Genomic DNA, 17,923 nt, shown 5'->3' with positions numbered 1-17,923 from the left:
CTCCCGTTGCGGAGCACAGGCTCCGGACGCGCAGGCCCAGCGGCCATGGCCCACGGGCCCAGCCGCTCCGCAGCATTTGGGATCTTCCCGGCCCGGGGCACGAACCCGTGTCCCCTGCATCGGCAGGCGGACTCCCAACCACTGCGCCACCAGGGAAGCCCCCTCAGCCTGCCTTTTATCTGCAGAAAAACTTTAGCCAAACAGTAAGTTTAATCAGAGAAGTGAGAAAATGCAGAAACAAAGGAAAACAGCCCAACATGACTAAATAATAATAGTTTAGGCATTAAGCACAGTCAAGGACCTTTTTAGTTCCTCCTCAAGGGCTGCAGATAATATTCTGAGCCATATCCTGTGAGCTGTCTTATAGCTACTGAAACCGCCACCAGGTGGAAGAAATTAACTACATGATGACCAGACTGTGGCCATGACATAAGCTGCCACATATGTGAGAATTGGCCTTAAAGAAATGGGAACAAACCGACCCTGGAAGTAAAGACTAACTGTACTTAATAATCAAGATGATGCTGGTCAGACCACCGCATGACCAATTTCAAGAAGACTGTCAGAGCTGCCTGTACTGTTTCTGCGTGTAGCGCCCCCTCGGCCTTTTAAAGCTCTTGCCCACTGGTTGTCAGGGAGGGGAGTCGGCCTTTGGACAAAAATCGCCCCCCCCAACCCTCCCACCCCCCAGTTGCTGGCATCCAGCGGAATAAAGCAAACTTTCCTTTCCACCAAACTTGCCTCTTTATTGGCTTTAGAGGGGCGAGCAGCCGGACCCCACTTTTGGTAACACCTGGATACCTAAGAGCTCCTGGTGGGTAGCAGAACTTGTTCCAAAGAAGGTTCTTTATGCATCAGACCAACCTTACCATTTGCATCTGAAAGGCGGCTTGCCTGCCTTCTGATCCATGGAACTGCGTCTCCTTCCTGCCCCAGCCAACAGTGATGAACTTGCCTAGAGAACAAGTGAGTGAGAATATGCAAGACAACCAATAAGCTAAATAAAATAAAAGCAGTTTCATAGCTATTCTTCATGAAGTTGGGTCCTCTGAGACCTCTCAATAGATTGACCAGCAGTCAATATTTTAAAAACCTATGTTCCATATTATATACTGAAGTCATTCTGAAGACTCTGAAATGCCCTTATTTTGGAAAGAGCTTTACTGCCATTGTATATAAATTCCCTTGATGACAGTCAGCAATCCATCCCCACTTTACAAGGAGAATGAAACATGAAGAATCTATGCAATACGTCCACAGATAACAAAACATAAAACTCAAGAAGACAAGAGCTGGGAATAAAATTCCAATCGTAAGTTCAATCCACTAAATGTATCCAACGTCCCTGCTAGTGTTGGAGGAGACCATGATTATGGAATCCAAGCCCTCACAGAGACTGACACACCCTAGTGACAGAGGCCAAAATTAGAACACAGGGCTTCTGCCTTCCAGGCTGGGCTTCTTTCTAAATTATAATGCTGATCTTACATAAAATATAAAGTCAGTTGCTGAAATAATGCAGCCTCCTCTTCCTGAAGGTAGGATCTGGCATCCACCTATAAGAGGTACTACAGAGATGCCCCTGAAAGCATCAGCCAGATCCAGGACCCAATATTTCCCTCCTACAACTGATGCTGATTCTGACGAAGCAGAGCTGTTTATAATTTCTATAAATTATGGGTCAGCATGACCGTTTCCTGTCTGCTCTGCTTGGGCACACCCAAGTATTGCAGTATCCCAAAGCATACCTTGCTGCTGTATACAAATAGTAGTGCCTATCCTGGTGCACACCCCTGGGCTTCTATCCGAAAGTTTCCACAGAGAGATAAAGAAAGGGTCAAGGAGCGAAGCAAGACAACTTTTCCAGTGGGATCAGATGATAAGTGGTGGAGTTATAGCATGGAATCAGCAAACTACAGCCTGCATTTGCTTTTACATATAAATTTTTATTGGAACCCAGCCATACCCATTTCTTTATGTACTATCTTAAGCGCTTTCACACTACATCAGCAGAGTTGAGTAGCTGCAACAGACCATATGGCCTGAAAGCGGAGAACAATTACTATCCAGCTCTTTACAGAACAAGTTTGTCGACACCTGGGTTAGAAGAAAAGTATCTATTCACCGCTCCACAGAGTGACTTTTTGTACTGACAAATACATTTCTAAGACACTGACTTGGACTCCCTCTCCTTTGATCTACTCTATTAGATTTCTTATGAAAAAGTTGGTGGGATGAGCCAGGCCCAGAGCACTTTCCCATGCAAAGATGTGTTGGTTACTACCTCTATGACGATCCTCAAAGCTGGATGCCCCAGAGTCCCACCCTGGGCCCTAGATCCAGCACCATACCTGCTCCCTGAGCAAGCACATCTAATCCCAAGATTGTAAAGATTCCCCACATGCCAATGACTCCCAGTCCACGGCTCTAGCCTCTCCTGAGCTTCAGCCCCTTCTACTCACCTGCTTTACTTGGTGATCCCATATGGCCCTTAAACAAATCCAAGAAGGAACTCATCACCCATCCCTTACAGACCAGCACTTCCCCACCTTCCCTCTCAGACACTGACATCTTTATTTCCACCACCTGAGCTTCTGGCTAGAGTCCTACTAAACTTTCTTCTTCACCTTACATACCCAAAGCCTATTTATTTCACCTTCTAAACTGATATTTCTCAAACTAGCTAGGGCAGGAGGGGAACCATGCACACATATTCCAAAAAAGTTTCTCATAATTCCAAAAAATGTACTCCTATCCTCGTTGAGAATCAAAATTTTCCTGCATTTTTCCCTTTTCTAGTCCCACACCCACCTTCTTTATCTCTCATGTGGATTCCTGTAGCAACCTCCTACCAGATCACCCTGTCTCGTCTCTTCCCTCTCCACCAATCAATCTTGCATCATCAGAACCTTTAATGACTAATCTCCTGTAACTTCATGTCCAAACTCCCTATCAAACTTAATCAAAATCCCTCCCCTTTATTTCATTCCACATCCATGTCCTGTCACTAGGTAATGCTGAAGTACTCACAGTTGCCTGAATAAATCATGCTGTGTCAAAGGCTTCTATGAAATATCCCTGCCTTGGAATGAACTAATTCACTTGCTTGGACCACTCCCCCACCCTCAACCCTCATCTACCCAACGCCAAGTCAGCCAAAACTCAGCTCAAGTCGGCCTCCTCTGGGAAGCCTTCCATCCCCATTACTCCCTTTCTCTCCTTATGCTACCCTAATACCTGCACATCCTGTCATTATTGACTCCTTAAGGGAAAAGATGAATTAGCCACAGCACCAAACACACTACTGGGTTCACACTACCTACTCGAACATTATTTCCGAACAAATTATTTTTGAATGAAGAAATGAGTAGCATTTTTCTAAATGATTTCTTAGTAGAGCGACAAGTCATGAGGTTAGACCTCAGCGAAAGTTAAGATACCATCTCCCCCATCCTCCTCCTCAATCAGGCCAGCTACCTGTGCCCTGAAGTTGGCCAGAGCTTCTCACACTCAATAAGCATCTCCACTCTTCTCCTCTTCAGTACTTCCACAGCCTAATGCCCGTATCACCTCAGCTGGATCTTAGCAAGAAAACAATATGATGGGCCCCATGAAAATTCAGGTCTAATCAGTAGGAACAAAAATCAGCTCTCTATCCTGCCTCTCTTGTCTTCTCCCCAAAACTGTACCTCAGAAATGCTCTCCTTATTCTAGCTAGTACAGTCCTTTCCATTAAACCCCCTGACTAAGCCTGTCCTGGGGTTTGGGCAACAACTACCCGGGTGATTCTAAGCACAGATTCCTATTCCCCAAATTATTGACAAAGCCAGCTCTCAGACTTGGAGAGGCACCAAAGGTATGCCTTTTAAAATCTGGAATGAACTAAAGGAATTGGGCTATCTGTCAGTGAATTAAGTTGGGGTTTAAGCTTCATAGTTCTTTGGGCTTATTATGATGTGGCTATCAGTGTGCAAGACAAGTCACAAAATGGTTCAAACAAAGCTATACTTACTTTCACCAAAATCATCCTGGTGGATTTGCTGTTCCATGATTGGTTCAAACTCTTTTGTCATCATAATTAGGGTCTGTTGACCTTGGAGGAGCACAAACAAGAATGATTTTGTTCTCATTTAGCATATCTGCCATTCCGTAAGTATCTACAGCACTGGAAGCTACTGAGCTGGAGTGGAGGAGCTTATAGTCAAAACAGGGAAGACAGAATTTATTCAAAATGTTCTGACTCTCATTTTTAAAAAAAAGTATTGACTGGGTAATTCACCTAGTACTTATTCTCAGCTATTTATGTATGTCAAGCTAACATTAAAGTCCACACAGCCCTCTTCCACTAACTTCAACGATTTAGTCAGCAAGATATCTCTTCAAATGTATACCTCATCAGGGTGCTAGTTTGCAGAAACTCATCTGGAATGAAAAGACTTAAGGAAAAAAAAATAGGACTGGGAGAGCAGTTCTTAGAATCAGTTTATTTTATGTAGCAACTCTTCCTCTTAGAGTAGGTTAAATATTGTTGACATTTTAAACCATAGCTATGGACCTTGGCAGCAACTTTTTAAAGCAATACATTAAGAAGTAAAACTTAACTCAAAAACACCACATTCCCTATAGATTATCATGTTGGTATCCTTGTTCCAAGAAATGGTTTTTTTTGAAACTGAAGCACCCTAAAACTTAAGCCTGTGAGATATTAGGAGTCACGTTATATAAAAGTCAAGAATTAGGGACCAGTAGTGACAGGCTTACCTGTGGCAAGAAGCACCAACTCTTGGTCAGGACTCCAACTCATGACAGAGATACCACTGGCTACACTCCCGACACATTCCAGCTGAGAGAGACATTTTAAAATGTTAAGGGAGATATGAAAATATAAGCATCTCTGTAAATATTTACTATGACCTTAATCAAAACAATTAACAAAACACACAAAGGTGAAATTATTCAGTGAACATTTATTCAGTAACAGGTATTAAAAGACCAGTCATGATACAGACCATAGGGACTGGAAGTAACTATGGCCACTCCATTCCTCCTGTTAAGGAGATAAAAGATGCCTCTACAGCAGGGTTAGGGATGTAACCGAGGTCTCTGGGAATTAAGTGGGGGCTCAGGACAGAGACTGACAAGTGGCCCAGGACAGTCCAGGAAAGCTTCTCGGAGGAGGTGCTTTGAAGGGTAGGAATAGGGCCAGGAGGAAGAGACTGGGGGGGGAATGTGCAGTTAAAAAGAGCACTTAAAAATCAGCTGCAACTATAGAGCCTAAGGTATACATATACACAGGAATGGTGGGGGTGGGAGGTGAGGCTAAAAAGGAATTTGGGGAACAGTGGGAGGTCTTATACGGCACAATAAGGAATATGGATTGTGTCTTGCAGACACTGTGATGCCACAAATGTGGAGGATCAGCACCGTCTGGCGGAGACCAATGGATTGGAGGAGCTCAGTAATTAGGAAGACGTTCTACAAAATGTTTTGAAAGTAAAAGCATACCTTTAAAATGTGAGAAATACTAAGTAAGTTATACTTGACGGCTTTGATATTTCTCACCATGAACTGAGAATAAGATTTATTGTTTTACTAAGTGGAACCGTTAAAAGCAAAGGTGCCAGATTTAGACTGCCAGGGTTTAAATCTCACCTGATAACTGTTTGACCTTAGCCTAGTCATTGAAGCCCTCTGTGCCTCAATTTCCTCTTTTGAAGAACGGAAAAACAACAATCTACATCATAAGGTTGTAGTGAAGATTAAATACAATTCTGCATGAAAAACACTTGAAAAAGTACCTGGCACACTGTAAACATTTAATAAATGTCAGCTATTATTATCCTATGATTAGTAATATGACTTGTGATACATCCACGTTAAAGAGATCACAACTAAGGGAGTAATCAACAAAGTTTAAAAAGCTGTCAAGAAGGTGAGGATAGAAATCCAGAAACTAAGCCTTATGCTAAGTAGAGGAGGAGGCAAATGGTTGAAATCTATCTTCTCTGGTAGTCATAAGATGTGCACATAATGATAGCATATCACCTTAGCACCTGTAGTTCAGGGATTCTTAAAGTTAGCCATCAAGGAGAGGCTTATTCAGCATTCATAAAAGAAAACATAAGCCATATAAACATTTCAAAGACTTCATAAATTGAGAAATAAAGGTTACAACTCAGGATCAGATATACCATACAAGAATGGCCAGATTTGGGTTTTTGTTAAGTTTTATTTGGAATGTTCTGATTGTTCTAATTAATAAATGCAATAGACAAAACTGAGTTTTAGAAGAATCCTGAAATATAGCTAAAGCCATGCCAACAATTTTCTGTAAAGAATTATATAATGCAAAGACTTTAATTTGCAAAATGCTTAAATATTATGGCTCCTGACATTTTAAACTTCTACAAAAAACCAGTGACATGAAACAAAAAAAGGCGTTTGAGGATGTCTAAGATTTCCTCCTCACTGATCTCTTCCACTTACCTGGTGTGTGTTAAGATTGCAAAGTAGGACATCTCCAGAAGCTGTGGCCACACACACAGACTCGTGATCCAGCAACTCCTGAATACCAACAATGCAGCCACTTCCATCCTCTGGGAGAAAGCCTTCTGCCACCAGAGGAATTTCATTTTTCACCTTTCACCAAAACAAACAAATAAGCAAATTAAGTCAATCTACTTTCAAGAACAATTCATCACACTTCCAGAAATACTTTTTCATGTTTCTTTTATAATGTAAAAGCTTTCAAAAATGTTTTTTTCCTAGATTAAAACCCAAACTTTCATTTGAGAAATTTCACAGCACTACCATCGTTAACACAAAACACAGTTCATGTGACCTTTGTGCCAAGCAAACATAAAAGCCTGGTATCTTTGAAAGTATCCAATAAAACGTGAAGCTAATAACTAGGATTTTCTAAAATGTATACAGTATGGGGAAAAGGGACTAAGAATGCAATCACCTAAAATACATTAGTAGCAGAATATAATTAAGGGAGGGTGTCAGAATCAACCTAAAGAGCTTTTCAATATACATACGCTCAAGCTCCAGAAGTGAAGATTCTGATGTAGTTGGCATGAGATGGAGACTGAAAAAATTTAAAAAGCCCTACAGGCAATTTTCACCTGCATTCCCACTTGAGAACTGTTAACAGATAGTATTTACATGGTAGAAAGGGTAAAAAGTAGGGCACCCCACAAAATACAATGTCAAAGCTTTGCCAGCTTAGATTAAAACAGAAGCAGACTAAAAGACAGGGTACTAGTTATGTCTAATATGACATCAGTATAAAGCAAAGGGAGTATTCATTTGGGGGGGACGTAAATTCAGAAAGACTTAAAGGAAAGACTATTTGGGGAAGCAAGTTTGGAAAAAGACATGTCAAGAGACATGCCAAGTGCTAGCACCCTCCATCAATAACTTACCTCTCTTGTGACAGGGTCTACTTCTATCAGTCCACGTTCTGAGCCAATGAGCACTGTGTCCTGTTCAGTTCGGAGAGAGAAGCACTGAGGTTTCCCTGGAGCCTGAATATCCCTGAACTCCAAGCTGCGAAATAACTTTAGATTTCTCATGATGAAGCGACTCCTGAAAGAAAAGTACAAATATCTCTTGATGAAACTTTAATTTCTCTGAGAAACAGAAACAGCTTAGTAGCGATAAATCACACTCCAATATAAGCAAAATGATTCAGGGAGCAGAGAAGTTAGAATAACCAAGAAAAAAAAGATCTAATCTGAACCCACACAGAGATGAGTGGTAGCAACCTAACCAACTGTGTAAATCTATGGTCTACAAATTGAGGCTGTGAAATCTATTTTACGTTCTCACTCTTTGAAAGAGGCAAGATTCTCAACTTCAGAGTTTTTTCTTCAAAAAAGATTTAACATCAGTTATTCTGAAGGAAAGTTGAGAAGAATGCAATGAATGAGAAAACATTTTATTTTGCACATGAGGATATAACTTGACAGATTTACAAAATAATATAAAAATCCACATATATACTGGCAGTTGAAGAAAATAAAATTAATATCACCAACTACATTTATTTATAAACTGGCTCTATATCTTCATTAAAAAATTAAAATTGAAATCAAACATAGAAATAAAGAAAAGCAGTTATGAGACTTCCCTGGTGGTACAGTGGTTAAGACTCTGCGCTCCCAATGCAGGGAGCCCGGGTTCGATCCCTGGTCAGGGAACTAGATCCCACATGCATGTCGCAACTAAGAGTTTGCATGCCACAACTAAGGAGCCCATGTGCCGCAACTAAGGAGCCTGCCTGCTGCAACTAAGGAGCCCAAGTGCCACAACTAAGACCCAGCACAACCAAGTAAATAAATAAATATTATTTTTTTAAAAAAGAAAAGCATTTATTGTTCTCAGGGACAAAAGAAGACACTATGAAATTACAACAGTATACTTCAAAACGATGACCAACAATTCGAGGAGCTTCATAACCTGATATAACTACTTCACATTACTCCACTTTCCTGGCCTGATTTTCACCAGGGCAATAAAAAAGCTGAGAAAAGAACGATCAATAGGAAATCTACCTTGGTCTGACAAAATCAGACTTGTTTTAACGTATAACATTACCTAAGAGGAAAAAAAGTTAATGTGCTGTATATTTATATCCAGACCTCTTTAAGGTTTATACTGTAATTGGAAGTCCCTAACTTATATTAGGGGTGACAATTACACAGACCACACTGGCCTTCTTGTCACCTTAATCCAAGGTGAATTCTCTCATCTTGCATTTCCTACTTATGACAATGAAAGAATAAACATGAATTAATCCTTATACTACATAGCAGATAAAATGTTAAGTGTAGTATGAGTGAGACAACATAAAATGTGGGTTAAGAGGAAGGCAAGCCCACACAGTGGAAGTGAGGAAGAGAATCATGGCAAACAATGGTTTTGTGCGCTTTCATGACAGTTATAGTCAAGAACTTCTAGAAATTATTCGAACCTGTATTATACCATGCAGACTTTTTATTTAGATCTAATTCTATATAGAAAGCTTGGGTTTTTGAAAGCATATAAAAATTACATTACCTTTCATCTTTAAATAACATTAAGACGAGCACTGACATAGATCTGAAAGGATGGGTGGATTTGAGATGAGAGGATGTCTGGCTAGAGGGGAGTAAACACAGGACAGAGCAGCAAGAGGTGAAAACAGGCGACAGAGGACCAGATGTATTTCAACCTAGTTTAGCTAATAATAATTAGGTTGTGATTGTTGCCATGATCAGAGCATCAAAATGTCTCCCTGTGAACTTGGATTCTATTCACCAACAATCCGTGGAGCTCTGGGGTCCGTGAACCCCAGCATAAGAATTTGGAAGGCAAAGGCAGAAGGAGCTGAGGAGGACTCCCTTTTTCCTGTTACCTTGCTGTTTCAGTCAATGTCACCCCAACAATGGGCCTTCATCCTTCCAGGGGCCCTTGGTCCCAGCCTCTGGCACTCCCATGACTAGCATGATAACAACCACCCCAGAGGTACCAGCACTAACCAGGCAGGTACTCCCTCCAGGTGCCTGAAATCTAGTAACATGGAGATCCTCCTCTGAATTCCAGAGCTATCAACACCAGCTTTCCAATGCCTCTCCTCCCAGGTCATGATAACCCCAATGGCTTCCCTTGTTTTGATCCTCAGACCTAGCTAAGTGTTGTAACTGCTTTCAGCAGTTTACTTTTTTAATTACTTCACTGCTCCCTTTTGCTTTTTGTTCCTCCATCAGGTATTTAACCAATTCTTCGTATTAAATTCTGTTGAAATACTGTGTGGTTTCTACTTCCCTGACTGGACCCTAACTGACAAACATATCAAACAGCCTGAGTTCTCAAATCACTGAGCTTTCAAAATCACCGGCCAAGTGTCATAAGGAAGAACCTTTTGTATTCTATTACAAGTTAATCACTAAAGGGATGCAGCCTATAAGCTAAAATTATACATAATGACCCAACTCGCAGAACCCTGACACCCAGGTAATGAGCATTAAGCTAAAATACTTTTATTTAGCTCACAAGAAACATCCTGACCAGGCCCACCTGTGAATGCCTGCAGGGAGGAAGAAATTAACACATCCCCTCTGGAGGCTGATGGGAACCAGGAAATGTTTGACTTTACTCCCTCCCCTTTTAGTATAAAAGAAGCCTTAATTCTAACTCAGGCAAGATGGGTCTTTGGGGGCACGAGCCCACCATCTTGGTTTGCTGGCTTTCCGAATAAAGTCGTTATTCCTTGCCCCAACACCTCGTCTCTCGATTATTGGCTTGTAGTGTGGTGAGCAGTACGAGCTTAGGCTTGGTGACACAAGGGCAGCTCATCATTCATCTCCCTCCTCCCCAGCCCTTCCAGCCTCAAAATGAACTTTTCTAAAACTTCACACCTATCAGCCTTATTCCCTTACCTTCTCAGAAGTGTCCTACTCTTTTTCAAGACCAGCAAAGGAGAACCCTCCAAACTCCCCCAGGACCTTGGCTTATTGGTACCCTTTCTTTTACATCTGCAATCTCCAACTCCCCTGCCCTGAAATGACTCATCCTTTCTCAGCCCTTAAATGTGCTAAAGATCTCTCCACACCACAGATCAATTCTGGATCCTCTCTGAAATTTCCAACAACTCCTCTATTTTCTTCCCTTGCTCCTTCATCCATCCACCTCTTGGCTAATTATCATGCCCATGACCACAAGTACCAAACAGATCACTAATATGCTTAGTAGCTCTGAACGTCCAGCCCTGACCCTCCCTAAACTGAACACTCAACTCACATTTTCAACCTCCTGCTCTTACCATAAGGATTTCTCAAAAAGCACATCAAATGCAGCCTGTTAAATGAAGTACCTGCTATTCTCCACCAAACTAGTTTCCCCTCTGGGGACAAGGCATTCCTACTTTCTCTGTCCTCCAAGCTGAAACTGTGTCTGCTTCCCTTTTGCCCACACTTTCACAGTAAACTATTCACTGGTTACTGCCCTGTCTGTCAGTGTTCAGTTTGAATCCTTTTACACAGTACCGTAATCCTACGATCCGGTTTGTGGCCTACATCATATACCGACGGAGCACTTGCTAAGTGCTAGTTCTGGACAAGAGATGACTGACAGTTACTGCCTCCTCAGAGGTCACAGCTTAACGGGGGAGAGGGCCACATAAGATACCACGTTACATGGAGATGCACAGGGACAATACCTCCAAGGAAAAGTTGCAGATGCGAGAAGGGACTCGCAGCACAGCACCTGAACTTCTATTACCGTCAGCTTCTATCATGCATTGTTGCGCTTTAATCGGTGCATTACTTGGGTCGGTGGTATAGTCCGCAACTGCAAGGAATCCGAAGACTGGGTAAGTGTGCAGGCTGGGGGAGCAGCATATCATTCCCTCTCCTGCCGCGCCGCGCAGAGCCCTCTGATGGCCCCGGGTGCAGCAGGCGGCGAATCTGCAGAAAGAGAACTCAAGGAGGGCAGAGGTGGTCAAGCCGCACTTCACTCCCTGACCAGCAGCAGGCAGCAGTTGGGCGCTAGAGGGTCCCCTTCATCAGGGCACCCTCTGGTAGACAGGGCCCGTTTCCATGCCCCCACCCCAGCTAGGCCGCTCGAACGCTCACCTATGTCGCGCTCTGAGGAAACGCAAACAGCGGTGCGTCCGCCCAGGGCTGCGCACGGGCCTCTCCCTGACCGTGCTTCTGAGCTCTCACGACGCGCACTGGACCTCTGGGCCGCCAGGCCGCTCGAGCCCCTCCGGTCGTGGCTGAAGCCAGGCGGAGGGGCGTGCTGCGAAGCATGTACTAGCAAGCGAAGAGAGCCCGACACACGCCGAGCGGCGGCGGAGTGACGTCGTGAGGCGGAGGGGGCGCGGCCTGCCTTCTCCCTCTCCCCGCAAAGATATATGTGGAGCTGCGCTGGCCACCGCCCCCTATCCCTACATCCTCCTTCCCAGCCTATTGTATTTGATCCCCGCCTTGACGTCAGACGCCAAAGCTCAGTTAAGTGGGGCCGGTGGGTGGAGCCTGCGGAGACTCGGGAGCAGCGCGCCTGCGGAGCGCGCGTGCGCACAGCGCGTGTCTCGGCTGCACGCCGGAAAGACACCTTCCTCCGTGGCAAGCGGGAGGAAGAGTACAGGTCCCAGGGGGCGGGGTTTGCAGAACCCAAGGTCTCCATGGCTACCGAGCCCGAGACCCCTGTGGCCGCCTCCGCTGCGGAGCCCGCGGTGCCGTCGCTTGTGGATCGCTACTTCACTCGCTGGTACAAAGCGGGTAAGTGGAGAATGATGTCAGTCTCTTCTGGGCCCAATTTGTCTGGCAGTATAGGGACTATGATGAGAGATCATAAGCCACACGCACCTTCCGCAGCGCTTCCTCCCCACGTCAGAAGGAACTGGATCTCTCTGTTCCTCTGCAGGCCAAGGGAATGGCATTTGCAAGGACGTGGAAAACAGCAGGGTGCATTCTGGGTAGGGCGAGCGCAGTGCGAGTTCACGAGGGTGGGTTGCTTGCGGGAAGATGGTGGACTAAGGTGAGATCCCCGAGGGAGGCAGGAGCTGGATTGCAATCTCTTTGAGTGCCTAAAGGGATTTGAGGGGCTCAGTCCTCCAAGAAGAGGCGATACATAAAATGATTTAAATGGTAGCGGTCTAAACTAAGGTAGAGGCATAGGATGGAGAGGAGAGGGTGGGTTAGAATAGAGGCATTTAGAAAGCAGAATCTAACAGTTTTACTTAAAGGAAGTCGCTGGTATTACACATTTGCCACTTAGAAGTAGGTATCCTGTTGTACAGCTTTGTGTACCCAGCAAATATCAGTGATGAGAGTATCGTTGGGGACCCTCCTCTAACCCAACTTGCTCCCATTCATTTAGGGATAATAGGTGTACTCATCTTTTACAATACTGAAATATTTTACAATAGCATACATTTTATTAGCCAGACTTAGTGTAACCAACTGTCCGGTTAACCCTGGATTGAGGTGTTTTCGGGAATCCATTACTTTCACCGCTAACATCAGGACAGTCCTGGGCGAACCAGAGTGAGTTAAGTCTCTCTAAAATTGACCAACAAACCATGCTACTAAATTAAATAAAGAATACATTACTAATCACTTTTTTTCTAATAGAAATGATTGTACTCATTTTAAAGTGAGGATAAAAAAGGTGGAGCAAAGAGTTAATCATCATTTTAACATTGAATGAATGATTCCATCTGGACCAGATGTCTTTAAATACTTTATGGTCAGCCTTTAGGTATATCTTTTTGAGTAATGAAGGGATACCAGTGATGTATGTGTCCCGCCTTCATAGTTAACTACCTCTATGAACCAAAGAAAGTACTACACAGTGATAGTAAATATTGACTCAACAGCCATCAGACTCATTCATTTTTTCTAGATGTCAAAGGAAAACCCTGTGAGGACCACTGTATACTCCAACACTCTAACCGGTAAGCAAATTGGGAATTTTAAATGATCAAAAAAATTTTTTTTCTGTCATTGTAGCCTGGTATGGTCTTGTATTGAATAAATATTCATTAAATGATTATCTTCCACTGTACTGAGATGGTATTATTTATAGTAGGAGTTTGGTTGACAAGAATGAGTCTTTCAGTGCCTACGCTAAAGAAATAAACTTGCTTACCCAAACATCCAAATGGAGGACCACACCCTCAGTCGGCTACTACCTCAAGAAACCAGCCTGTGCCTAACCACTGAAGTGGCCAAGCCCGTGGAGAGGGCTAGGGTAGAAGCACAGGTGGTATCCTGTCCATACCGGCATGCCTTACTTTTCTCTCTTCCTCCTCCGTGCTGTCTAAACACCTGTGGTACGCTTCCCTTTTGGGAAAGGAAATTCAGTCCCATTTTCCCCATTTTTATTACTGCATTCTTCTCTTCAGGTAAGCTCCAATAGTAGCCAGAGGAAAATGGGGGGGAAATGATAGGCTGACTAAACAAATGTCAGCTCAGCTCTTCTTGTGCCAGTAGGAATACGGTGTTATAGGAGGAAGAATCATACCAAGCAATAATACAGGATCAATTTTTGCTCCTCGTAGAATATGTGTCATCACACTGGCAGGATCCCATCCAGTTCTTCAAAGTGGAAAAGTAATTAAAAGCATTTCCTATCAAATCAGTACCAACTGTAGCAGGCTTCAGAACAAAGTCTCTGGGAAATTTAAGCGGGTATGTTCCTGTATTTCTCTACTTAAATCCTCTATTGTCATAATAATGATAGAGCCAGCCAGTCTTAGAACCCAGTAATGTATGCTCAGCATACTTCCCTGGCAGTTAGAGATGATTTTTAAGAATACTTAAGCTCTAAAGAAATTCTCAGGCCAAAAAAATGAGGTATTTCAGAAGGTATATTATCTGTCATATTACCTTCTGGGCCACCATCCCTGTCATCCCCAGGATGAAGGATGGAGAAGGTGGGCCTTTGAAAGAACAACACTAATACCAATATAACAAGATATTTTGTCCCTTCCTGTTTTAAGCCAGTATTGCAAATTCTATAAAATTTAGATGATCAATACCTCTTTATCATAAATTTTCACATGTGAACTTAAAAGTAACATAAAGTCCTGAGGTAGTGAAAAAAAAATCGATCTGAGAAAATATACAGTATTTGCTTCGTATCAGTTGCCATTCCTAAATCACTGCTGATTTAATACACATCTAGCTACACCCTCTACCTCCACATAGTGTTTAGTTATAGAAAATGTTACCTGTGCCCTCTACAATTCTAGGCAAGATGAACATTTTACTGTTAAAGGAGGGTATCACACCAAGGACAACTCAATACCATTACTAAACTATCCTGACAAACCCCCTGGAAAGGAAAGTTTCAGTGGATGATTTAGGTCCTTCATTTACTGAGTTCATACTAAGAGTTTCTGCTAATTACCTCACTGTTCTGGAAGACCCTTGTTTATACTCCCCTTTGTAGGCCTGAAGGCCCCTAATAACCTGCCTTATAATTACTGATTTTTCCTCACTCAGGAAGCAAGTGGACTTTAAAGAGCATGGACCATTCTTAAAAGTCTACAAATTACAAGTAAAACAGTTAGTGCTTGTGATGTTCCTGTGATCAATCTTTGTCCAAAATAGTAACACTGTTGTTACTACTGAGTAACAGAGAGGGACCTGCACATGGAACCCACTGTAGATAAGCTTTGATTGCATCTCAGCACTGCCCATCATTTATTCTCCCAAGGGAGGTGACCAAAAGGGGTTAAAACACTTCTTTCTGACACAGAGCCAGTGGAAGACAAACCATCTGGGACAAATCCCCATCCCCTCCTCCCAAAAGTGGGGAGTCACACTGACTAGTCTTTTGAAACGAAGTACCCACAGGCAGAGGAGTGAAGCTCATGCAGTAACACCTGAATGCTGTCTAATAATGTTGTGAGTGGGAAAGAGGCCATAAAGAACAGCATCTTGACCTCAGATGTTCACTGCAGTAAAAATTCCTGGGAAAAAAGAGCAACACATGAGACATGCTTGCATCCATTTCCCATGAGCCTCCCTGTACTGGGTTGGCCAAAAAGTTCGCTCCGGTTTTTCATGTTAGGGAAAAACCTGCATGAACTTGGTGGCCGACTCGATAGATATTTGTCAGAACCTCCCCAGATATATCCATACAGTGGAGTACATGAAAGTATAACCGTGCCACAACATTCAAACAGACATATGTCAAAGCGTAGTATTTGCTAGCGGGTTATAGGATAATGGGTAAGTGACTCTATATGCTACTTAAAACTTTTCTGTTTTCCAAAGTTTCCTCAAATTGCTTTTTTTAAAATTAGAAAAATATCCTTTCTTCAGAAAGTCTTAGTGATGGACCTAATAAAGAAGTTCCTTTCTCTATTAACTTCTGATATAAAAATAAGGTAGGAATCTTAATGAAAGTAACTGTGCAATATTGCTGTCATTCTCTATAATGTTGAATTTTGTATTATTGCTTATTGATGAGATTTTCCTACCCTTTTGAAATCTTTACACTTGGCTATGTGCAGCTTTCTCATGTACAGTTAAATATAAAGTATAATAAGTTAAGATAAAATATATTCTTAATATGTAACTAAACTACCTATTATCACATTTGTCTTAGTCTGCTTTTTCCCCTAGAGCCTAGGATGGTGCCTAGCCCATAGAGGCATTTAATATATAAATATTTGAATAAGTGAATGGTTTTTCTGTACTTAAGTCATTTTTATTTAAAACACTAATTCCAGGAATATATCCTGTTGTAACTCTGAGGGCTGCCTCACAAAGAAAAGTGAAAATGTACATCAATTAATTTTTTCTTCCCTTTTATTATCAGGGGGCACAGTTTCTAACAGAGCTTGCACCTCTGTGTAAGATTTACTGCTCTGATGGAGAAGAATACACCATATCTAGGTAAGTTACTTTTTAACCACAATTTTGGAGAAACAAAGAAGATAATATTTTTCTTCAAAGCAATATCTTCTTTAAATAGCTGTGTTAGAGGACGGTTGATGGAAGTGAATGAAAACATTCTCCATAAGCCATCTCTTCTTCAACAGAAGGTAAAAGAGTCTGGGGAAGTAAGATCCCATCCACACACGTTTTATCTGATCTTTTACCATTTGACAGTATTAAATATTCTATTTCCCTTCTAGCCATCCACCGAAGGATACATTGCAGTTGTGTTGCCCAAGTTTGAAGAAAGTAAAAGCATAACAGAAGGGTTACTGACACAAAAGCAGTATGAAGAAGTCGTGGTGAAACGCATCAATGCCACAACAGCGACCTCATGAGGATTAAGATTGAGTAAAAACATCAGGGCATTCATATCCTTACCTGGCCTACCAGTCAGTGCACTAAGGAAGAACCAGAGATGCTGAAGCATACTTCACACCCGGCCATCCGCAGGGAGGCCTGATCTTAAAACCTGACCTAGGTTTCCTTCTTTGTCTTGCATAACAAGCCTTGATTCCATTTTGTCTTCAGCCTCCCAGATCTGCCTGCCCATGTACTCACTCTGTTCTTTTGCTTTTCTCTTTCTAACAACTGGCAAGCGACAGACGTTTTTCTGATTAAAAACCAACAAAGCACTTTGAGGAAAATTTGAAAAGGCAGAAAAGTAAAAATAATTTACCCATCATCCTGTAACCCGTTAGTAAATACTAGGTTTTGATGTGATTCTGTTTGAATATTATGGCATGGTTATTGTTTTTGCCTCAATTTTCACTTTGAAGTTGAAAAACAACAACCGGCCTTTCTTATCCCATCTGCTTCAGTGTGACACGACCAAAACGTCTGGTCCCACCCCTTCTGCCCCAACTCCCCCGCTCAGGTTACTGGGAAGTGGCAGGGTGTAGAGTGTACCTTCTCTATGTCTATGGGTTGGCCTTCAACTCTGAACAAAGTAGCACTGTAACACTGGTTTCTTAATGAGGGACACATGAAGAGGCTTTGAAAGGGGCTTTGCTAACATGGATGTATCAATATTATAATGCTGTATGAAGTAACATGTGCATTTGTGGTCTCTCAGTCTCACACTCTAGTTACAGGGTAACCAGCAAAGAAGTTCCCGAGAGGTTCCTGGAATTTGAAGACACAGATGCTTTTGAACAGAACAAAAGCTTTCACATCATTTAAACAATAAATGAAAAACTATGAATTTATGGTTTAAAATTGTATACTTGTTTACATTGAATTTCAAATAAAAGGACTTTCCACATTGGTATTTTTCCTTAAGGGCTGCAACATATACATACATATAAACATTTCTGTTTTTAAATAAAACAATTATCCTTGAGTATAAATTCTTTTAGTTCTCCATCATCTTTTGCTGTTCAAGTCGTGTTATCCCTTCCCTACCCCTACTTGCATTTAAATAAGAGAATATTCTCATTTGAGTTATGTAAAATATTTTGTAAATAAAATTTTAAAGTTATTTT

The 17,923-nt window shown here is 42.2% G+C and overlaps 2 protein-coding genes across 2 annotated transcripts in view; one reads left to right on the top strand and one right to left on the bottom strand.

Moving 5' to 3' along the window:
• Window positions 1-7,577, bottom strand: part of ELP1 (elongator acetyltransferase complex subunit 1) — a gene marked incomplete at its 3' end in the record, with an annotated part of 34,926 nt that extends 27,349 nt beyond the window's left edge. The window contains exons 1-5 of the mRNA XM_007448451.1: window positions 7,428-7,577; window positions 6,487-6,639; window positions 4,762-4,843; window positions 4,013-4,093; window positions 870-955 (exon numbers count right to left, since the gene is read on the bottom strand). Coding sequence (XP_007448513.1) covers window positions 870-955; window positions 4,013-4,093; window positions 4,762-4,843; window positions 6,487-6,639; window positions 7,428-7,577 — 552 coding nt within the window. The remainder of the gene's footprint in view (window positions 1-869; window positions 956-4,012; window positions 4,094-4,761; window positions 4,844-6,486; window positions 6,640-7,427) is intronic.
• A 4,590-nt stretch (window positions 7,578-12,167) lies between these two features.
• On the top strand, window positions 12,168-17,086 carry LOC103071701 (protein FAM206A). Its single transcript, XM_007448450.1, has 6 exons — window positions 12,168-12,266; window positions 13,393-13,444; window positions 14,051-14,180; window positions 16,321-16,397; window positions 16,477-16,546; window positions 16,640-17,086. Exons 1-6 carry the CDS (start codon window positions 12,170-12,172, stop codon window positions 16,775-16,777), a joined length of 564 nt encoding a protein of 187 aa, XP_007448512.1. The 5' UTR covers window positions 12,168-12,169; the 3' UTR covers window positions 16,778-17,086.
• Window positions 17,087-17,923: the final 837 nt, after the last annotated feature.

This window comes from Lipotes vexillifer, unplaced genomic scaffold (genome assembly GCF_000442215.2).
Source record: "Lipotes vexillifer unplaced genomic scaffold, Lipotes_vexillifer_v1.1 scaffold765, whole genome shotgun sequence".
Taxonomy (NCBI): domain Eukaryota; kingdom Metazoa; phylum Chordata; class Mammalia; order Artiodactyla; family Lipotidae; genus Lipotes; species Lipotes vexillifer.
This window is presented reverse-complemented; position numbering and strand designations above follow the sequence as displayed.